Source organism: Talpa europaea (assembly GCF_964194135.1).
Source record: "Talpa europaea genome assembly, chromosome: 10".
In the NCBI taxonomy this organism is placed as follows: domain Eukaryota; kingdom Metazoa; phylum Chordata; class Mammalia; order Eulipotyphla; family Talpidae; genus Talpa; species Talpa europaea.
The window spans coordinates 45247858-45272329 of record NC_140077.1 but is presented as its reverse complement, the minus strand read 5'-3'; the positions used below and the strand labels follow the sequence as shown (position 1 = coordinate 45272329).

Sequence of the window (24472 nt, the reverse complement as noted above, 5' to 3'; positions counted from 1 at the left end):
TCCTAGGAGGTCTATAATACAAAGTCGAGGAGATTTGAGAAAAACATTTCTATGAAAGTAGAGTGCTTTAAAATATTTGATGGCAAAGTTGCTGCCTACATTGGTTAAAATTACTGCCATATGCATTTCTGATTGTGGGTTATACCAAGATGCAACTCAAAGTTTTAAATGGAAAAGGAGCATGAAAACTCAAAATGTATTTTTCTAATTATAAATGGAATTTAGAGAAACAATTCTAGAAGGATACCTACCAAACCAAACTGTTGGAAGTGTTTTTACCTCTGAGGACAGGAGTTTTTTGGATGCAGAAGAGTGAATTAGAAAATATATGACTTTACATTTTTGCTTAAGTGTTTCTACATGACTTGAATTTTTACATAATGAGCTGTGTGTGACTTTAAAAAACAATAAAACATGATAAATGGAAGTAATGTAATTTACATTTAGAAAATTTAGAAGCAGGAGAAAAATAAACCATAGTCTTAACTAAAGGAAACCACAAAAAATATATTGGCATGTTTGCTCCCAATATTTCTTCTGTATTTATAAAATAACATAGTTGAGGTCAGATGGGATAAATTTTCTCTTTTTTTTCCCTCTCAGTGTATCATCAGCATTTTCTCTTATAATTAAAATTTATAAGGGTTTTTAAAATGTGTGTTCAGTATTCCTTTAGGTAAGTGGACATAACCTAGTAAATTATATTTCATTGCTGGGCACTTACAGTTTCTTAAAAATTTTCATATAATAGTAAACTTTTTTCATATAAATCTGGGTTCTCATTTCAAATAATTTCCTTGACATTGGAATCATTAGTCCTTTATTTCAAGCTAAAAGTGGTAGCACACACAAAAAGATAAAACTAAAAAAGAAACACTAGAAAAAGAAAACAAAATACAATTAAAAAACAAAAAAAATGAAAATGAAACCAAAGATGGAGGGGAAAAAAACAAAGAAAAGCAGCAACTAAATTAATAATTTGCTAATGAATTTATGCTAATGATTTCTAAATCTTTACCACTTTTGGAATCCTGAAGTTTGTGGTATAAGTATTTATTTGAAAGTCAGGTTCATTTCCTTCTCCTAAAATGAGAAACTGAAGTTTCTACTACACTCTTTTTTAGTAACACATCTTAATGCTCCCTCAGAGATAGTGATTGCACCAGGATTTCATCATCTATTTCTCTGTTTTTCATAATACAGAGGTCTTTTATTGTTTTTCACACCTATCATGCCATGAATTCATAGGGAATGGGTTCCAGCAGCTCAGTCTTCTTTCCACGGGTTCTCAAAAAGCATGCTTCCCTGGGTGGAACAGGCTGGCACTTCAGCTGAACCCAAGTACCTTTCTCTTTGGCTTCCTTTTTTTTCTTATTTTTTTTTCACTTGCTTCAGGAAGCTCTCTCTGCTCTTAGAGTGCTTAATATGCTTAATATGAACATGGTTTTCTTGGCAAGAATCTTGTCCTTGACTTGTTTATTGACAATGCCAGCTGCATGCTGGGTAGCATTATAGACGCTTCCAGTTTTGCCATGGCAACGTTTGTGGGGCATTCCTGTTTGAACAGTGCCCACTGATGTCTGCAGCAGCACCTTTCTTGTAGATTCTCATATTCATGGCCAAAGGAACATGAATGAACATGTAAATCTCTTCAAGGTTAAGCTCCCTCTATATAGCAGGTACTTTCCCTGACCCTTTACAGCTATCACTTCTGCCCTTCAAAAGTGATAAAAGGCTTAGAGAACATAGTGGGTGCCTCTCCTCTTTTCCCTTTGTGGTAGTCATTTTCTTTTCATAATATCTCTTACCGTATGATTGGATACTAGCAGGATCAGGATTAGGTACTTGGTATATTTTTAGCTACCATGGCAAAAGCAGAATTTAAAAATAATTATTATATTAGAGCTTTAGTTCTACTAAACTATCCATATGTTTTTTTGGTTGCTACAGAAGAATTCCTAAGACCAATTTCATCCTAGTTTATATAATCCCAACACTCATCTTTCATATGTTGTTTCAGAAATCTTAAAAATAGAGCTTCCACATCAGAGATGTTTTAACTGGATGGACTTCAGTGTTCTGTGGTTCCATCCTCACAAAATCATTTGAAATATAATATGCATTTTTCTGAAGAGATAATCCATAGCTTTAATTAGATTTCACAGAAATGAAAATCATATCTACTACTCCCCAAAAGAAAAATAAGAGAATCATACTGCTCTTATAAGACTTTGAAGAATGAAATTGACAACTGTTCCTATGGTTCAGAGAAAATTACTTATACTAATAGTTTTGATATTCTCCCATGTGTGAGAATGGATCTATGTGTAACGAGATAATCAGTGTGAAGTAGGGATGAAATGAAGGGCAGAAGTGATGGCTGCAAAGGGTCCTGCAGAGTACCTTTATATAGAGGGTGAATTACATGTTCACCTTGAGCAGAATTACATGTTCATTCATTACTTTTACCCCGTTCCATGTTGCCACTTGATTCATGTTATTCAAATGAAAGTAACTGAAGTCCTCAGAAGTACCCAGTACACACCATTTCACAGTATCTGCAAGGGCATTTTTCCTGTTGGAGGGTTAAGATGTGTTATGAATGAATTATTTTCACTGTGCCCATGTGATACCAAACTATAGTTGTGGTTCTCAGTGAGACAACAATGCCACAGTTAAATTTTCTTGTCTTTCTATGAAAGGGTTTTGGTGTTTCTGTTGTAGTCTAGGTATTTATGCTATATGGTATCTTTTCATAATTCATGTGCACCACCATTTTGTGGTGAGTTTTCTGTTAAAGAGCAAAAGTAGAATCAAGGCAGGAAGAGGTGGAAAGATAGGAAATGGGAACCCACAGTTGATCCAAATCATACACTTTCGAATGGAATTGATAAAGTCTGGGTGTGGATAGAAAGTGTATGTGTGTTTGTGTATTCATCTACACTTGAAGGAGTGAGTAACTTATTTAGGATTTGATATAGAATTATATCATAGATACATATGGGCACCTTAAAAATTCAACTGCCTTCCTTGTTCACCTAATTATATATTTTAGGTATCTTTCTAGCGCACTCTGAGATATTACACAAAAATCAACAAAACAAGAAAAACAAAATAAAATAATAGTGTTTAAGTTTTCTCTTTTGTCTTAAAAAAACAACAATCAGAAACTATGTCTTCATTGCTATTTAGGAATACAAAATTTTAACAGAATTTAAATTTCTTTGATTTAAAACACAGAAAGCTGACAAAGGAAAAGAAGGAAAAAAGAAACATTTATTGAGAGTCTACTAAGAGCCAGATACTTTAGTAAAAGATACAATGTTATCATATTTGAACCTGACTGTGACCCATACTTATCAAGGCTTTCATTTTTGCATACTAAAAAATAGAAGCAGGGCCTCTCTGGTGGTGCAAGGGGTTAAGACAGCAACCTGTGAAGCTATCTGCAGCCACTGTAGCATGAGTTCGATCCCCAGACAGGGAGCTACCCACAGGGCACAGCAGACCTCTCCTCTATCACCCACTGCTCCCCCCAACAGTGTACTTCAGTCAGTCTGCCTGTTCTATTCTCTGGTGAATCCTCTTACACTTCTGGCCTATACCCCAGTTCTTGTATGCATGAATAAATCTTTTAAAAAAATAAAAAATAGAAACACACTTAAAAAAATGTATTTAATTCCCCATGGCTAACAAGTAGTAGAGGTCCCCTTTCTACTATGATAAAGGAGTTTTAACAGTCCTTTTGTTTTTTGAGATACAGCTTACACATCAGGAAAGTGTACAATTCACTGGTTGTGCAACCGTGCCTGCTAATCTAATTCTAGATAATTTTTATTATCCCCAAAGAAACCCAGTGCCATTAAGCAGTCACTCTCCATACTCCCCTCCCCCAGCCCCTGGCAACCACTAATCTGCTTTTTGTCTCTGGATTAGTCTTTTTTGGACATTTCACATAAATGGAATCATACAATATTGGGGTTTTGTGTCTGACTTCTTTCATTCAAAATAGTGTTTTCAAGTTTCATCATGTTTTAGCGTGTGTCAGCACTTCATTTCCTTTTATGACTGAATAATATTTCATGGCATGAATAAACCACATTTTGTATAATAAGTATTCATCACTTGATAGATAATTTCCACTTTTTTGGTTATTATGAATAATGCTGTTATGGCCATTTGTGTACAGGATTTTCTGTAGGCACTTGTTTTCAATTATTTTGGGTATGCTCTTAGGAGTGGAATTGCTGGTATGTGGTAGGTCTTGGTCCAATTTTAAGGAATTGCCAAGCTGTTTCCAAAGCATCTTTTCCAATTTGATACCAACTAGGGTTCTAATTTCTCTATATCCTCCCCAATACTTGCTATTATCTGACTTTTTGTTGTTTTCTAAGATTTATTTATGCATATAATAACTGAGGTACAGGCCGGGGGGGGGTGAGAGGATTCACCATAAACAGAGTGGGGAACAGAACAGGTGGATTGACTGAAATACACTGCTGAGGGGAGCAGCAGGAGAGTCAGGAGAGGTCTGCTGCACCATGTGGGTTGCTCCCTGGCCTGCCGGGGATCGAACTCGTGCTGCAGAGGCTGTGGACAGCCTCACAGGCTGTGTCTTAACCCCTTGTGCTACCAGGGAGGCCCCTCGTGGTGGTTTTGACTTGTATTACCTTAATGATTAATAATGTCAAGCATCTTTTTAGGTAATTAGTGACCATTTGTACATCTTTTTTGGGAAAAGTTTCTATTCTATTCAAGTCGGTCAGTCTGTTTGGTCTGCTGTAACAATATACTACAGACTAGGGCTCTTAAATAACAGAAATTCATTGCTAACATTTCTGGAGATTGGGAAATGCATGGTCACACTCTGGTTAACGCCCTCTTCCACGTTCTTTGCTAGTGCATTTTCACTGAGTCCTCATGTATCTCCCATAACCCCACCCCAGGAACTTCCTGAAGGCCCCTATCATCACATTGGGCATTAGGATTTCAACATCAAATTTGGGGGGTGAGACACAAACATTCAGACAATAGCAAAGTCCTTTGTCCATTTTTAAATTGGATTTTCTTTTTGAGTTGTTAGTGTTATTTAATATGTTTTGGAAACTAGACCCTGGTCAGATACAAAATTTATAATTTTTTTCTCTCTGACATTATGTTTTCATTCTTTTAATAATGCCCTTTGAAACAAAAAAGCTTTCCATTTTTATAAATTCTATTTCATGCATTTTTTCCCTTTGATTCTTTTATTTTGTTACACTGTGTTACAAGTGAATTTTACTTTTTGCTTTATGGAAACTTCCTTGGCTTATTGAAATGGCTTGTAACCTTTTTTTTTTTTTTTTTTTTTTGCATTTCTTATCTTTCCCTTTTTAGTGCCTGGCATTTGGTACCCAACAAAGAAATGTTGGTTGAACTGAGTTATATTTACCTCAGATAGGGAATTGGTATGTAGTAAACGCTGATATCTGAAGGCGTTAATAACTACTATCATATATTGAGTATTTACTAAGTACCCAGTACTGCATTAAGCAGTGACACGCTCATTATCTCATTTAATTTTACACCAATCCTATGAAATATACATTCTTCCCCCAATGTACAAATAAAGCAAGACACTCCTGAGACTTAAGAGGCCAAATAATTTGCCTAAGACCACCGTGAGCTGTTTGGTATTTGCTCATTTTAGCACCATTTTCCTGAGCTAGAGCAACAAGCAAAATATGAAGAAACCTGGAGTGTGGAAAGGAGTAAGACTGAGAGGTAGACCGAAGATGGTTCATGCTAAGGTGCTACCATTCAGATTTGTCAAACTTGGAAAGAGATGTGTTAGACTCTTAAGTTGAGGGCCTCCCTGATGGCTCAAGGGGTTAAGAAGCAACCTCTGAAGTTATAGCCAGCCACTGCAGCATGAGTTTGATCCCCGGCCAGCCAGGGAGCAACCCACATGGCACAGCAGACCTCTCCTGACTTGCCCATTGCTCCCCTCAGCAGTGTATTTCAGTAGATCTGCCTGTTCTGCTTCTCACTCTGTCTCTAGTGAATCCTCTCACTCACCACACCTCTAACCTATACCCTCCAGTTCTTGTATGGATAAATAGATATTTAAAAAAAAAGAATCTTAAGTTTATTTTGTAAAAATAAACAGGCTCTTCTGTGTTTTAATTTCAAGGTTACATTTGTCTTTACCATCTATTTAACTTTTTCTTTTTTTCCCTATTTTTAATTTTCACCTGGACCTCATTCCCCAACTCCACTCCCCAATCCTGAGTACACTGTCATGTAATTTTTCATTTTCCTGTGCCTCCAATCATGCTTTAAATTTTTTTTTAAGATTTATTTATTTCTGCATACAAGAGCTGGGGTACAGGCCAGAGATGTGGAGGCTGAGAGGATTCACCAGAGAGAGTGGGGAACAGAACAGGCAGACTGACTGAAATACACTGCTGAAGGGAGCAGTGGGCAAGACAGGAGAGGTCTGCTGCTCCATATGATTTGCTCCCTGGCTGGCAGGGGATCGAACTTGTGCTGCTGAGGCTGTGGATTGCTTCATAGTGCATTACTAACCCCTTTGTGCCACCAGGGAGGCCCCCAGGCTTTGATATTTTGTGTTATCTTCTGGTTGTCTTCATCGAGGGTTGTTCCAAATTATCAATTCTATTATCACTGGAAGCAAAGGTTTCATATTTTTAAAACTTAATACACATGATATTATGTTGTGGCGGTATTGTGGAATTAGAATGCACAACTTGAGCAGTAATTGTGTTAATACCAGATTTATCTAGGAGCAGTTCCAATGCCTCAAAATATTATGTGCTTAAATATATCTAAATTTTTATTCATAGATTTCTTCAAAAAAAATTGATTTACTTATGCATATAAGAACTGGGGTGTAAGCCAGAGGTGTGGGGGGTGAGATGATTCACCAGAGAGAGTGGGGAGCAGAACAGGCAGGTCTACTGAAATACACTGCTGAGGGGAGCAGTGGGCAAGAGAAGAGAGGTCTTCCATGCCATGTGGGTTAGCTCCCTGGCCGGGCCAGCAATCGAACTCACGCTGCGGTGACTGGGTATCGCTTGACAATGCTATATGTCTTTAGCCCCTGTGCCAACAGGGAGGCCCTGTTCATAGATTTCTTAATGAGTCTGTCATGGTTCTCTTGTGGCAATGGAACCACTTGGAAGTCAGGTGTCATACCACATGCTGTTCCTTTTCTTTTTCTTTTTCTTTTTTTTACGTAGTCCCCCAACAAGCCCAATGAAGTAGACACAATGATTATATGTTACAAATGAGGATACTGAAATTGAAAGCAAAGAACTTTCCCAGGGTCATACTATTAAGGTACCCAGCCTGGTCACAGTGACAGGTGTTGTGTTTACAAGCTGTGCTTATAAAAATATAAAGAGGGCCTCCCCGGTGGCGCAGTGGTTGAGCGCTGGGCTGCGAAGCTGCCCCCAGCCTCTACAGTGTGGGTTGGATCCCCGGCCACCAGTGAGGGTCCCACATGGCGCGCAGACCTCTCCTGCCGCGCCCGCTGCTCCCCTCAGCAGTGTATTTCGTCAGTCTGTCTGTTCTGCTCCCTGCTCTGGCTCTGGTGAATTCTCTCACCCTCCCACGCTTCTGACTGTACCCAGTGCTCATATAAATAAATAAATAAATAAATAAATAAATAAATAAATAAATAAATCTTTAAAAAAAATAAAAGTATAAAGATCTGAACTATGCTATGTGTACAAGGGATTCAGAATAAAGATGTGCTCAGAGTTCGATGTAAATTGTGGAAAATTTTTTTTTAAAGATTTATTTATTTATGCAAACAAGAACTGGGGTATAGGCCAGAGGTGCAGGGGGTGAGAGGATTCACCAGAGAAAGAGTGGGGAGCAGGACAGGCAGACTGACTGAAACACACTGCTGAGGGGAGCACCGGGCGAGACAGGAGAGGTCTGCTGCGCCATGTGGGTTGCTTCTTGGCAGGCCGGGATCGAACCCTTGCTGCAGAGGCTGTAGATAGCTTCACAGTGCCAGTGCTGTGCTTAACCCCTTGTGCCACCAGGGAGGCCCTGTGGAAGATTTTTTAAATATAGTCATTAGAGTGTAAAAAATCATAAACAATGTTGTGGGGTTTTTTAAAAGATTTTATTTTATTTATTTTTTTCAAAACTCTTAATTTTATTATTTTAATTTTTATGCATACAGTAACTGAGATCCATTCCAGGGGGTGGTTGGAGGGCATAAGAGGGTTCACCAGAGACAGAGTGGGGAAGCAGTACAGGCAGATCCACTGAAATATACTGCTGAGAGGAGCAGGAGGGGGAGACAGGAAAGGTTGCTGTGCCTTTTGGGTCAGCTCCCTGGCCCAGGGTTGAACTCATGCTGTAGTGGCTGGCAATAGCTTGATAATGCTGAGACTTTAACCCTTGCACCACCAGGGAGGCCTGAAAACAAATGTTTTTGTCTGTTATGTTCATAACTGTATTCTTATTTTTGTTTTCTTGAAGATTTATTTATGTATACAAGAGCTGGGCCAGATGTGCAGGGGATGAGATGATTCACCAGAAACGGGGTGAGGTGGCGCCTCCCTGGTGGCACAGTGGTTGAACACTGCACTGTGAAGCTGTCTGCAGCCTCTGCAGTGCTGGGTCGATTCCCGGCTGGCTAGAGAGAAACCCACATGGCGCGGTGGACCTCTCCTACCTTACCCGCTGCTCCCCTCATCAGTGTCTTTGGTGCATCTGCCTGTTCTGCTCCCCGCTCTATCTCTGGTGAATTCTCTCACCCTCCTGTGTTTCTGACCTGTACCCCAGTTCTTGTATAAATAAAACAATTTTTAAAAAAAGGAAAGAAAGAAACAGAGTGGGGAACAGAACAGGCAGACTGACCGAAATACATTGCTGAGGAGAGCAGCAGGAGAGACAGGAGGAGGTCTGCTGCACCATGTGGGCTGCTCCCTGGCCAGCCAGGGATCGAATTTGTACTGCAGAGGCTGCGGATTGCTTCATAGTGCTGTGCTTAACCCCTTGCGCCACCAGGGAGGCCCACATTACTGTATTCTTGGTGCCTAAAACATAATAGGAACCCAATTAATACTTATGGATTGAATGAATGATGAAAAATATAAAGGTGGCAGCACATTATCTGTTACTTTGTAAATAAAATTTACTTTTATGATTTTTTTATACTTAAAAAAACAATAATAGGGTAGTGCTTTTGATTAAATTAAAAATAATCCAGAAGAATAGTAAATGTAGTGAACATTCTTTTTCTTCCTATATTTTTTATACCCTTCACCAAACCAACTGTGCCTATATCCTATTTGTCTCCTACTTCTATCTCTTCTCACTCTCCCTGGCCCCTCTGGTAATCATTACATTCTTTTTTTGCTGAGTTAAGGATTTATTCCTACTATTATTTGTGTATGAATATTTTTGTATTTATGTACCACGTATGAATGAAACCATCTAATAATCCATCTTTCACTTTTTTTTATATTCTTTTTTTTTTTTAATAGAGGCATGCTTTATTTGTTTGTTTGTTTGTTTGTTTGTTTGTTTTATACATGCACTGGGTACAGTCAGAAGCACGGGAGGGTGAGAGAATTCACCAGAGCCAGAGCGGGGAGCAGAGCAGGCAGAAGGACCTAAGTACACTGCTGAGGGGAGCAGCGGGCGGCAGGAGAGGTCTGCGCGCCATGTGGGACCCTCCTCCGGTGGCCGGGGAGCAGCCGGGGATCGAACCAGCTCCTCGGGCGCGGGCAGCTTCGCAACCCAGCGCTCAACCGCTGCGCCACCGGGGAGGCCCCATCTTTCACTTTTTGACTTTTCTTTTCATTATAGCATTCAACTTTAATGTCAACAGTGTCCTCTCTGAGTCTATGGCGGCTGATTTGCTCAGGGTTCCATAGTCAATAGCATCTTTTGTATTTGGATCCTATCAGGGACAAAATGATGTTGGATAAAATAATATTTTCATTTTATATAATACAATATTTTAAGATGGACAGGTCAGGAGGAAATACTCTCTTTTCAAAACAGCTAAAGGAAAGGAATTTTCTTTTATCACATGCATAATAAATGATGAGAATTGTTGGAAGGAGTGATCCTGCATCTCCCCAAAACCCACTTACCGTTTTTATGATCATGAGTAAATACAGCCTTAAAATTATGGATATGTGTTCATAAACTTAGAAACCAAATGTCTGGGTCAGTGAATGCAGGTTGACTTTTTCCAATGATGTGTTAAAAACAGCTGATGTTATAGGTAAAGAAAATTCGAAGTTACTATTTATAAATATCTAGTAAGACCATCAAGAACCATTTATTTAAACTACAGGAGCTAATTTACCCACTGAAGAAGTATTTGGAAGTCAGGTAAATAAAATAGATTGGGGGGGAGGGGTGATAATTGCATGTTCTTAGCTAATCATTAAGCTTGAGTATCTATGGAAACACCATTATAATTGCTTATGCTAAACCATTCCTAATGAAGATAGGCATTTTTTTTCCATTTAAATTTGTACAGTTAACACAATTATAAGCTTGAGTTCTTGTTTTTTCTAAGGTGAATTTAAGGTTCTCTTATTATACCAAGCATATCTATCTCTTCCCGACTCCAGAGGTATCCCCTAAAGCTTTCTAGTGCAAAAGCTCTGACACAGAAATGGCAAGCAAGTTAGATGAAATGTCTCTAGTTACAACATCAAGGACCATTGTTCTATTTCATTTTAAACAAGAGTTAATATGCTCATTGAATAGTATTTGTTTATAAGGAAAATCAGACAGACAGAATAAAAAGTTTAAGTATAGGGCTTCCCCGGTGGCGCTGCGGTTGAGCGCTGGGTTGCGAAGCTGCCCGCAGCCTCTGCGGCGGCGGTTCAATCCCCGGCTGCTCCCCGGGCCACAGAAGGAGGGTCCCACATGGCGCGCAGACCTCTCCTGCCGCCCGCTGCTCCCCTCAGCAGTGTACTTCGGTCTTCTGCCTGTTCTGCTCCCCGCTCTGGCTCTGGTGAATTGTCTCACCCTCCCGTGCTTCTGACTGTACCCAGTGCTTGTATAAATAAATAAATAAATCTTAAAAAAAAAAAAAAAAAAAAACATTGCATTAAAAGTTTAAGTATCTGTCCTACTATAAATTGTGGGTTCAATGGCAAGTTTTTGTTTTTTGGAGGTTTTTTTTTCTTTCCTCTGGAAAAAAACTATAATTTCTCTCTTTTCTCTACATAGGCTATGTTCCATGGAAAATAATTATTCATTAAATAATTGTACTTATATTCATTAAATAATAATAAATTTCCTAAAGATTAACTGTAGGAGTTAATCAGTGCCTTAAGATAGTTGGTGTTCTCTATTCTACTTCTAAAATGAATGAAGTATATTTCTTACTCCACACCTCAAAAAAAAAAATCCTGCACTTAACCAACTGAAAGAGTAACTTATTTCTAGGCAGGCAGACAAATTTACTTCTCCATGGATGGTGTGACACTCTAGTAAAGGATTTTTAAAACTAAGGGAGGCAATTAACCCATCTTGAATAATTTATCTCATCTCAACAAAGCATCTGACATGCATTTTCTTCCCAAATATCCAGCTTCTCTGATTAGGAATGTTAGCTATACGTATCATGGTGTTTTCTAGCTTAAAAACAAGAGTTTTCAGATATAGGACAGTCACCTCTCCTTAGTTCTTCCCTTGGAAAGGTATCTACTATGTGTGATGTCAACTTATCAGGATCATCATTATTGACTTTTGAAAAGACTAATCATATAAAATTAAAAGATGGGTGACAAAGTAACATTTTAAATTGGAATGGTAGAGAATTAAAGCCTGGTTACTTCTGTTCATATACATGCTCCATGACCCAGTCTTATCACCCAGGTGATAGAATATATGTATTTATATGCCTGTCTTCCTCATTACTGGAGTATTACTTTAGTAGCCATAATGCTCCCAATGTTCTTGCACTTGTTACCTCCATCTGGGACACAGACCTTTTCTCTCCCCCTTTATATCTCACCAAATTCTACTTACTTATCTAGGTGATAGAAATGTCACTTCCCCTAGAATACCTTCTCTGTCCTGCATAGCTTTCTGGACTTATTCCCGTTCTATACTGCCTCATGATTGTCTGTTTTATGTTTCATAAAATGGTAGTTTTGAGGGAAAGAAATTGTATCATCTTTTATTGTCAGTGCCATGTCTGCATATTGTATATTTATTAAGTTATTTTGAGTTTTTGTTATTAAATAGAGAAGATCACTGTGAAAAAAAATGAATTTTACAGAAAACATTTTTAGATATGAGGGCCCGTTAGGGTTTTTCAATAATTTTGCTTATTTTAAAATTAAGGAGATCCCTAGACTTTCCTCAGAAAGGAGTGTGTGTGTGTGTGTGTGTGTGTGTGTATGTGTTTAAAATGTTTCTTTTAACATTTTTGAGCTTAGTGAAACAAAAAAACTTTGTGATTTTTGCTATCGTATTTGAGGAGACAATTAGTTTATCCAAAACTGAAGGTACAGTGTTATCGAGAGTCAACTCTAGCATGAATAACATAGAGAAGGTGCCCATAGGTACAGAACTTCCTTTAAAAAATAATGCTGATTGATTGGCCTTCCTTGTGGCGCAAGGGGTTAAGATGAAACCTATGAATCTATCTGCAGCCACTGCAGCACAAGTTCGATCCCCAGCCAGGGAGCAACCCACATGGCACGGCAGACCTCTCCTGACTCGCCAGCTGCTCCCCTCAGCAGTGTGTTTCACTCAGTCTGCCTGTTCTGCTCCCCACTCTGCTTCTGGTGAATCCTCTCACCCCCCCACACCTCTGGCCTTTACCCCAGTTCTTGTATGAATAAATAAATCTTTTTAAAAAATAATGTTGATTGATTATAAAATACACACAACAGAAGAAACAAACTTCAGTATATTATTCATAAAAAGGGCATTTTTCTTCCTCAGTGATTTCTTTGCACTTGACAAAAATCCAAAGCTCCTGTTATTATGTCTACCTTAGGGATGTAGATACTAATAGAGGGAGTAGGCATGTGGATTTTAAATGCTATAATTCTTTTTTTTTTCTTTTGAGAAAAGTAAAGGCAGATTTAGTGAAATAATCTGTAAGGGAGCAGGGGTCGAGATGGAAGTCCATTGCCAGTGCTATAATTCTTGACAAATTGGGGAAGAGATAATATTTCAGCTCCATTAGTCTCTGAATTATCTATGGCTCACCTCATTGTCTACTAGTTCTCACTTGGCAACCTCTCTCTCACTTGGCAACTGTTGAAGATCATTGCTCACGTGTTCCCTAATTCTTGCGATTAAAAAGCAGTTATTTTCTACCAACAATAAGCAGGACAGAGAGAGGGGGGAATGGGTTGGATTCTGACTTAGAGGGGAAAAAAAGGACAACTGAAGATAAGCCTCAAGGCAGGAAGTGGGGGAGGGAAGCCAGGGAAAGATTGTGTGAGTGATTCAGCCAACCTAAATCCAGACCACATCAGCTAGGAAAGATTCAGTCTTTTGGGTTCCTATATCTGACTTTAAAATCTTCTTTAGAATTGTGAAAAGTATGAGCCTTTCTTTTCTCATTTTATTGATTAGAGATTTATAAAAGATTATTTGGAATGTCTTTATCAGGTATCACTACAAAAGCTATGACCTGCAACAGTATATAAAAGGAGAAAAATAGAAGGATATCATGGAAGAGAAGAGTGTGGCTAATATTGTAAGGATTTCATGCAGCTGAGTGTCAATTTGAGGAACAGTGAATTACTCCTGAGATTAATTTAGAAGACTTCGCTTCTTCTGTGTTTGCATGCCTAGTTTCTTGTGGGTGCAGAATTGCTTATGCATAGAGAGACGAGCAGAATTTTGAAATTATCAATTTATCTCTGAAGGTACAAAATGTTTTTTAAAAGGGCACACCTAATATAATGCTGACTTAAAATACCAATCTGAGTTGCTACTTCTTTATCCTAAAAACTGTTGTTTTGAAAATGTTCCTTTTAAGGTTATTTTGGTATATTTGCAAATGTCTCTTGTTGAATATTGAAAATGAAGAGTTGCAGAGAGAGCAGTGTAGATGGTGAGATCTAGGTTCAAGTCAAGTTCTAACTGTGTAGTCTGAGTTTTAGTAGCTTTACCTCTTAGGGTCTTAGTTTGTCAATGAAATTAAGGAGCTTAGTCTAAATTTTCTCTTTGGTTCTACGATCCTATGATTTATAAGAGAAAAGAGATATTTTGCAATATATGAAAAAACCTATAGTACACTTGAGTTATCACAAAACACCAACTCTTGCAAATTATTTTTTTAAGATTTATTTATTTATGCATACAAGAGCTGGGGTTTAGGCCAGAGGTGAGGGGAAGGGGGTATGTGTGAGAGGATTCACTGGAGACAGAGTGGGGAACAGAACAGGCAGACTGACTGAAATACACTGTTGAGGGAAGCAGCGGGTGAAGCAGGAGAGGTCTGCTATGCCATGTGGGTTAGCTCTCTGGCTGGGTATCGAACTCGTTCTACAGTGGCTGCCAATAGCTTCATAGTACTGAGACCTAACCCCTGTGCTACCAAGGAGACCCAACTCTTGCAATTTAATAATCATGATTTTTTTATTGAAAAAGTAATAGATTTAAGTGATAAGATAAGTTATGAGTAAGTAGGACTATTACTACAATATTTCTTAGTTTCTGATCTTTCACTCAACAGAATCTAGTTATATGCACTTTGCCCTAAATGATAAAAGAGAATCGACTGGCTCTCTTGACTTCCTATTTCTCTCCTAGTAGTTTCTGATTATTTTCTCTATCAAAATTCACCATCATCTAAGCTTTGAACTGAGCCCATGAAATGGCTGAGGTATAGGATTTAGAACAGATGGTGTCCACCAATAGTGGTTACCAATCTATTCTGTGTTCAAACAAGGACAGATCTTCATGGTGCGGTATCAGTTGGATATTTGGAGTTATGTTAGCTCTGGTCTCTTTCATTAACCCTCATATCTAGCTGAGATGAGCTTTGGCTTTATTTATTAACTCATTTTACAGAACACTGCACACAGACCTTCAGTGTTTGCTTAGGTTGCCAAGTGCAATGTTGTGTGGCTTCATGAGTATTACATGCAGTGAAAATGCTTGTCCACAGAGTTTTAAAAGGTATATTTCTCACTGATGTGCATATTCAGTGTACCTAATACTCTGAGCTTTATTTTATTGAGGCAAACATATGTATCATACAAGCATTAGATTAGTTTTAAAATATATAATTATTTACTAATATATCATGGCCATTTTACTAAATATTGAGTAATCAGCCTGGGAAATTTTTTTTTTTTAAGATTTATTTATTCATTTATACAAGCACTGGGTACAGTCAGAAGCGCGGGAGGGTGAGAGAACTCACCAGAGTCAGAGCAGGATGCAGAGCAGGCAGAAGGACCGAAGTACACTGCTGAGGGGAACAGCGGAGGGCAGGAGAGGTCTAGGGCCATGTGGGACCCTCCTCTGGTGGCCGGGGAGCAGCCCGGGATCGAACCGGCACCGCAAAGGCTGCGGGCAGCTTCGCAACCCAGCGCTCAACCGCTGTGCCACCGGGGAGGCCCAGCCTGGGAAAATTTGGATGCTTTTTAAGTTATATTCAAGTGTACTCAAGGTAAGGTGGGGGTGGAGGTGTAGGTGTTTAATACTGAAATGCAGTTTAATTGAAATGCAAGGCATTTTAAGAAATGTAGGACTGCCCAGTGTACATTGCTGATGGGACTGTAAAATGATGGAACTGCTATAAAAGAAAATGCATTGGTGAGTCCTCAGAAAATTAAACACAATAGTCGAACAATTCTACTCCTGGGTATATGAATTGAAAGCTCAAAATTAATTGAATGAATTGAAAGCTCAAATGAATTGAAAGCAGGGACTCAGCTATGTACTTATATGCCCATGTTCATTGCAGAGTTATTCACAGTAGCCAAAAGGTGGAAATAATTCAAATGTCCATCAACAAAAGGATAAATAAATGTAGTATATACATGCAGTGGAATATTACTTAGCCTTAAAAAGGAATGAAATTCTGCTACGTCCTCTAATGTGGAAGAACCTTGAAAATACGCTGAGTGAAGTAAGCCAGACACAGAAGGAAAAATATGCCATACCACTTACCTGAGATACTTAGAGTAGGCATATTTACAGAGACAGAAAATAGAAGTAAGCAAGGGCTGGATGAATTCAAATGGGGAGTTATTGTTTCATGGACCCAGAATTTGTGTTTGGGATGAAGAAAGGTTCTGGAGTCTGCCATAATAAGACAATTCTACAAAGGAAAAAAAAATGTAGGGTTAAGAAGTCTTTACACCCATTTTCAAATTTTGTCTTTTCGTCCTATTTTTTTTTCTTTTTTTTAACCATTGCTTAATTCCCTACAGAAAACGTCTTAGTGGGCTCAGTGTACTTGAAATGTTGCTGGTGGAAGCAGTTAGAACAGAATCTACTGGTTTTGCCATAAGTAGCCTTGCTTCTTATATTTGTTAGGCATTTTGAGGATGGGTGGAGAGGGAGAGATAGTTTTAAGTGAGAAAACAATGAGTGTTAGACCTCCGGTTCCAACAAGGAAAGCATGATTTTGTGGCAAACCCAAAGGCTAGGAATCAAGGGTGATGAAATCCAGGCCTTCCAGTCCTCACTCTGTTCTTGATTTCTGGTTGTGGGAATCTGTTCTGAATCCAACTGCAAGTGGAAAACCCATTTTTGGCTGAGCAGTCAGGAAGGCTCTGCTGCCAATCCCCCAAATGTGCTGCCGAAACGTTGGCCCTGTGAGGATGGAGCTGGGGCTGTCTTCCCAAGATCTGTGCAGCTGTCAAGGTGGCTGTTCATGGGGCTGTGACTGGCCCGTGCACTGCATTTTGTCTGTGACCTTGAGACCTGCCAGCTTGGAGCAGCTGCTATGGTCCTCACTGCTGCTGCGGCTGTTGTATTGCCAGGGGGTTAAAGGGAGGGAACTTTTCAGCTTCTGGCTTTCTCAGGGTCTGGCAAATTCCAGTGATGGTGTCTGGCTCTCCCAAAGTACACACACTGGGAATGGGGGCAGTACAGGTTTGTGAGTGTGGGTGGCTGCTTGTTCCACCCATGGCTCAAGTCCCAGTCCCTGGGTAGTAGGTGACAGGCTCTGCTTTGGGACCTGATTGGAAGCTCAGCGGAGAGATGCTCAGTGACAGCTGATGATCTTGGGAGATAGAAACCAATGGTGTACCTTTTGTCTCAAAGGTGTGAGTCTACTTTCTGGAGAGAAGGGATTTCTTTGGGAAATAAAGGTCATCATAAATGTCCAGAGCAAGAGAGAGAAATCTTTTCAGCTGTTCAGAATGGCAAGTGTATTTTGACCCCTCCCTTCCCCCACATTGTCCTCCTCCTGTCCTTTTCCTTGTAAGTGGCTTTATTATTTTTTTTAATCCGCCTTTGTCATTGGACATTTATTGACAGAAATCAAATTGCTGTGTTTCTGGGCAAACCGCCTGCTGCAAAGAGGTGTGGTTCCCAGGAATGAGACACGCAGCCCAACAGCTGAGCCTACACTGTCCTCACATAACCTCCCTGCCTTAAATATCGCCAATATTTAGCCTTGCCTTATAAAGTAAAAATGCACAATACCTTCCAGAGTTTCAGCAAGCCCAAATGCCCCCCTCGGCTCAGTTATATCTCCTGTACGTTGGAGGCAGGGACGCGCACCCCTCCCCCGCGCAAACCTGCCCTCGGAACAACCAAGAGGTTACTAATCAGGGAGACACCGCCATCGATCCGATGGTGGAGACCTGGGGGATTTGTGTGCATTGTTTTTGCTGAAGCCTCCTGTGATTTCGGCGCGACCAGATCCTCTACAGCGAACTCCATGTCGCAGCTTGTGGCTGCCTGTGTCCTGTGGTGAGAGCTGAGCCGCACAGGAGATCCTTTGTCTAGGAAGGCTAGGCAGAGAAGATCACTTTGGAGTTGCTAAGCTCTGCATTGCCATTGGCTGCACTCTTTGTGGGGCTGTTTTTGCAAAAGGCATGCCCAGCACGTCTACAGTGCTGGCAGGCCAGGGCTGCCTTTAAACACCATGATAATAATACCAAAAAGCAGTTTGCAGAACTGTTCCACTGTAGAGGCTTCCTCTGCAGAAGCAAGCAAGATGGCTACCTCGTGGGTTTCGCTGTGAAGAATGCAGAGGCTAATTAAGACAGACTTTAAGGGGAAAAAAGGGTATTTCCCTACTTCATCTCTTTGCAAGACTTTTTTTTTTTCAGTGACTTTTAAAGTATACATTTTACATAAGCTCTTCAGGTTCTGCCTGGCAAACATGTTGATAATTTTAAATGGCATAAGTAGTTTTACAGAGAAATAACCAAAAAATTGGGGGGGGGGGTAAGAGCTATTTTTTTTTCCTTAAACGAAGGCTCATTTTGCAATTTGATTTTTTTTTTTAGGTTATAAAAGAAAACAAGAGGCCCCAGAGGGAAAAGAAGCCCAAAGTTTTAAAGGTAATCAGCTATTGATTAAATAATATTTAATTTTTTCCATTTCATATAGTATTTTTCTGTCACTTAGAGGTAAATTTGGAGTACAGTGGATGTGGGTTCTCCCGGATTTTTAGTAGATAAATGAATTTTCACTCAACTAAAGTGTTTTCTCTCTCTTTTTTTTTCGATGTGCTGCATAATATTCATATTAGCATCCTTTATTTTCAACTCCACACAAGTCTGCAGAAGGAAAAGTTTATATGCAAAGTGTTGTGAATAAAATTTGTTTTTCTTTGTAGCTCCCTTTGTAGCATCTGCATTTATGGTGTTGCACCAGTGTGTAAACTTAAGCTCTTAAGGAGAAAGGCACTATTTGAAGTTGACAGCTATGATCCATTGTGATTTTAATAGACCTTCCATTAGATACTATTTTCAAATGTGTGATTTTTCTTTCCAAAGAAATAGGTCCTTAGAGGTTTAACTCCACTTAAAATGTTTAAACCATTGAGATTTCACAGACAAATTATAATTGTTTAATCTCAAATTTGCATTATATCATCTTTAATTTTGACATTTCTAGAACTGTAGGAATATGCCTGTTTCCTTTATTTTTTAATAGTTTGCTGAATGAGTATTTAGTAGTCCCCAATTTGGTTATAAATAAACAATCTGTGTAATGAGCTTTGTACAGTATTTAGAAGGGTTAATTTAAAAGCATATGGCATTACTAAAAGTTCAAGGCTAGCTTTAGTCCAGCAAATAGGTGTTTATGTGTTAAAGGTTTCTAGTTATAGATTGCTATTACAAATATAAGTAAGCTAAACAGGTAATGTTTTAAATTCAAGAATACATATCAAGCAATAAATATATTGGTCTTTACAATTCTATTGTTTGTATTTAAAGTATTTTAATCATAGTTTTTCTTTTGCAAATAAAGTTTTAGCACTCAAAGAGGAACAACATGTTGAACTATGAATGTGGCAAATTTTAAATTTTATTTGTTTCTCCAGTTGTCAAGCTAAAAAATATTACTGACATGGAGATCCAAACTTTGCATTTTTTTCTAATTTGTCTAACCACCCCAAGTTTCTGTTTCCTGTGTGTACCCAACATTGCCGTGTACATTTTTCACCACCCAACAAGTATTTATTTAATATTTACAACATGGTCATCAGTATGCAAGACACTGTGAAATGAATGAAATTGCTTGGCACAAATTCTCACTGGGCCTGGACAAATAGAATACTGGTTATTTTCAAGGTAAATTAAACCCTCTTCTGTTTTTCTTCTGCACACTGATCCACCCACGCCCTTTACTCCCCTCCCCTCCCCCAATGATAGTATTATCATTAAAAACCCTGTTCATATTTTCTAATCTCCCTTTACATGATTTATATTTTCTGTGTTCCAAGTATGCATCTCAAGATATTTTGTCTTAAAATCTTTCAAGTGAGAAATAATTTTAGTCCTGCTGATAAATGACTCTCAAATTTGTAGATGTGAGGTCATCCCCTCCATCCTTTCACATAGAAGAAAGGGGTAGACTATTTGCACAAACTAATACAGATTAAGCTTGGGAGCTAAATCATCCACTTTTGCTAGGAAGTAGAATTGAGGTTTGGGGAATACTGTGTAATTCTGTGTTTATTTTGTTAGTCTGAGGGTTTCCGATCACCTGAAATAAATTTCAGAAGTAAATATGTGGTGTGGTGCTTTTTTGAATCATGGTAGTAGATGGATTTGTTTTTTAAGTAGGGGTGTGTGTGTGTGTGTGTGCGCACGCGCGCGCACGTGTGTGTGCATGCACACACACTCTTAAATTTCATGTGCCACAGCAAGCAGAACAAAATCATTGCTCATTTCACTCTTATCAGATTGTTGTGCAAGAATAGGGAAATGCTCTAAAAGGGAAAAAAATTTTCTGATGTTGGCATTTTAAAATGTTTTCTTTAATTTTTCTATTGGGTATAGTGTTTTTTGTTCTTATCCAAAGCAAGCTTTGTTTCTCTGTTCCACAGTATTAGTGTTAAAGTACTTTCAGATTTTAGCTTGACATGTATAAAATACAGCAAGAGCAAATGTTGAACATTATATAACCCTAAAGGAGACATTAAGGAAGCTAAATCCATACCTTGGGAGAGAAGGTGGAAAGAATACAACTTTCAGTTTAAGGTTTTCTGGTGGAGAACTTCACACTTCAGCTGGTGCTACAGGGATCAGTGATGGGGGTCCCTAGGTTACAACTTGATCTCCTTTCTTAATTCTCCATCTTTGCTTTTGACTTTGTGCCAGAGATGTGGTTAACTTCCTTTCATCTCTGGCTTCTTAGGTTTTCTGATTTCTTGGGTCCTTGCTCTTTGTCAGGGTAGATGCTCAGGACTCGATTGATTTTCATCATCATGAGAGGATGTAGTTGGATAGATAAGAAGGTTATTTAAGGAAAGTTGGTTGTAGAATGAAAACTTATCCCATTCTACTCTGTACCTGCTAACTAAATACTAAATTCCCTGTGGGACTGAAATTTCCTGGTGTGTCTCACACCTCTCGTCTTTAAACAATCTATTACCAATTTTGAGACCAATATTCATTCTCTTTGAATTCAAAACCTTAAATTATAAATTGATATCTCAAGTGTCTAATTACAGAAAACATCTTCTGGCTAAAATCACATTTTCTGTCCAAAGCACTTTCATGACCAGAATGGGTGTTAAGTGAAGAGGGTTGGGGATGGCTCACCACAAACTCCCACCACTGGTGCTAAAGACCAGGTCTCTGCACAGACTTGTGATGACCAGTAGCTATTTCGTATGGAGATAGTGGCTTATTCACCTTGCAATAATTGTTTCTTTGATTCTTGGGTAAGTAATGGTCCCGAAAAAACTTCAGACCCTTTGTCATGAATTTTGACTTGTGAGTGACATGGTTTGGAATTCCTCTTGGTAGAAACATTTACACAAATAATCTCTACTTTTTTGTGTTTAGGATGTAAGAATAGATTCCCTTAGATAGTTAATTTTAGAGGAATATCATTTTGGTTAGGTTGTCAGTTATTGTCCTCAGAGAAAATCATGTTAGAGGTATTGAGGGAAATTTTAGTGAAGATGTTATTTTAACATGAATATTTTTTTAATAGAGGCATGTTTATTTATTTGTTTGTTTGTTTGTTTTGTTTATACATGCACTGGGTACAGTCAGAAGCGCGGGAGGGTGAGATAATCCACCAGAGCCAGAGCGGGGAGCAGAGCAGGCAGAAGGACCGAAGTACACTGCTGAGGGGAGCAGCGGGTGGCAGGAGAGGTCTGCATGCCATGTGGGACCTCCTCTGGTGGCCGGGGAGCAGCCAGGGATTGAACCGGCGCCGCAGAGGCCACGGGCGGCTTCGCAGCCCAGTGCTCAACTGCTGCGCCACCGGGGAGGCCAGAAGAGGTTATTTTAAAGGGTGGGCAGAGTTAAGGAAAAAACTAGGGATGGTGAGGGTTATTATCTCTTTTGGGCCTAGAGGAACAAGGAACTGGGAACAGAAACCCAAGTAGAATAGTTGTAGTTGAAAAGGGAACAGGGACTTTGATTGTATCTTTTGGTAATGGGATGTTTTGTAAGAAGGAAGTCAATAGTCCTCTAAATAAATGCCCTGCTTTCCAGTCTCCTGCTGCTTTCATTGGTTGATCCCAATCAGAAGGAAAAGGTGCCCACAGATGAACTCCATCCTGGTCAGCCTCCTGGGGCATGTAAGAGGAGGTAGAAAATGAAATTGTGAACCTGAAGAGGCAAGCAGAACATAATTCAACATCATTAATGAACACAGGGGCAGTGTGGTAGGCTCAAAAATAGTACCAGATCCATCACTATGTAAGACAGAGGTAACAGGTGAGTCTTAGTGAAATGTATATAAAAACTCTATATATTAATTTCACAACTTATCTATAAATCTAAAATCATCTCAAATGATCCCCTGAAAGGAGACCATATTTATACATTCTGCAATTAGATAGTCTGTCTTTACTGGTAAAGGACACATTCAAATAATTTGGTTATAAAATATCATCAGAGTAGCATTTGAAAGTGCTGGGCGAGCAAATATAGAGAAATGTCACTGGATATTAAACCAGAAAACTGTCTACAGATGATTTAGGAAAAAGTAAAGGTTTTTAAAAGTAAAGTTTTTTACTTTTTCCTGCTAGTTTCTGATCTGGCAGCCCTGTTCTTCATTGTTTCCTTCCTTCCTTGATGCTGATAAAGGAGAACAAGTGGTGGTAAGGGGCTGGGGCTGATGGTGAAGGTGACAGGGATGGGGCCAGCAGAGAAGACACTGTAGCTATATTTACATACTTTTTGAAGAATTTTTTTTAAAGATTTATTTATGCCTACAAGAGCTAGGGTACAGGCCAGAGGTGTGCGGGGTGAGAGGATTCATCGGGGACAGAGTGGGGAACAGAACAGACAGAATGACTGAAATACACTGCTGAAGGAAGCAGTGGGTGAGACAGGAGAGGTCTGCTATGCCATGTGGGTAGCTCCCTGGCCAGGGATTGAACTCATGCTGCAGAGTCTACAGACAGCTTCACAGGTTGAGTCTTAACCCCTTGTGCCACCAGGGAGAGGCCCTCTCTTTGAAGGATATTTAAAAAAGAATCTAATCAGAAAAGAATCATCCATACATGTTCTTGATCATTCATAGATAGCATGACAGTGACATTCAAAATATTTAGTGCCATGATTGCTTGGCAAACAGTCAGTGCTCATCAAATGTTCTTTCCTGAAAAACATTATTATTAACATTCAATAAATATATTTTTAGCATGTACTCAATGCTGTGACTATTGCAGTACACCATGTCAAAAATGGTCTTTGCCCTCAAGAAAATATTTCTGAGGGAATACAGGCAGAAAAGAAAAGAAAGACAAATGAGTAAATTACAAATTGTGTCATAGAAGAAATAAAAAAAAATGCCAATGGGAAAAAACACCGTCTAGGGAGATTAACTTGCTGTTGTTTTTTTTAAAAGATTTATTTATTTATGCATACAAGAACTGGGATGTAAGCCAGAGGTGCAGTGGGTGAGAGGATTCACTAGAGAGTGGGGAGCAAAACAGGCAGATCTACTGAAAGATACTGCTGAGGGGAGCAGCAGGCAAGATAGGAGAGGTCTGCTGTGCCATGTGGGTTTCTCCTTGCCCTCTGGGGGTACTCCTGCTATAATAGCTGGTGATAGAGCTTTCTTTAACCCCTGGGCCAGCAGGGAGGCCCCTAACTTGCTATTTTTGAGAACTACTCCCTTCATTTGTAAATTGTTACATATACTAGTATGATTTTAAAGTACCAAATTAGATACAGTTGAGTTATCTTGTTTAAAACCTAAGCTATAAGAAATGGAAGATAACAAAGTTACTAAAGACTTTTGTCTGCATACTTTCCTACAACTTTGTTTCAGTTAGTAAAAAAAAATCATTGGTAAAAGGATAAACTTTTCTTCACTCTGATTATAATGTAACATTCCATGACTTATAGCAACATGTTGCAAATTTAAGTGAGGATCAAACACTGAACTTGGCCATTGTTCAGGAAAAATGTATGCCATTTTGATAGTCCTTCACAGCCCCAGGCAGTGAATCCCAGATTTCTGTGTGTAATGAATGCACCAGTGGGAAAAAATCGAAGTAATGGTGAGAATATCCACAAAAGGATATCAGATAACATATATATATATAAAATGGAAGAATACAATCTCAGAATTCAGACTTCATGTAAATTTAATAATTTAGTTTTACGATTCAACACATGGTCCTTATTTTCCGCATTATGTCATAAGCTGGCAAAAACTATCAAAAACGTGTGCTTATCCATCAGTGTTTATTCACACAAGCAAAGGCGCACATGGAGCTTCTGCTTTTGCATATCCAGCAATTAAAATATAACATTTTGCCGGGGATGATCAGAGTGATTTCAGGGCTGGGTTCTTATTAAGCCAGTTCACACACAGTCATCATTAATCATTGGAA

The 24472-nt window shown here is 39.0% G+C and overlaps 1 protein-coding gene across 4 annotated transcripts in view; it reads left to right on the top strand.

The window, feature by feature from the left end:
• TET1 (tet methylcytosine dioxygenase 1) overlaps positions 1-24472 on the top strand; it is a gene marked incomplete at its 5' end in the record, with an annotated part of 131780 nt that overhangs the window by 9462 nt on the left and 97846 nt on the right. For all 4 annotated transcript variants that reach the window (XM_084244628.1, XM_084244627.1, XM_084244626.1 and 1 more), the window contains one exon: positions 18441-18494. In XM_084244628.1, coding sequence (XP_084100754.1) covers positions 18441-18494 — 54 coding nt within the window. The remainder of the gene's footprint in view (positions 1-18440; positions 18495-24472) is intronic.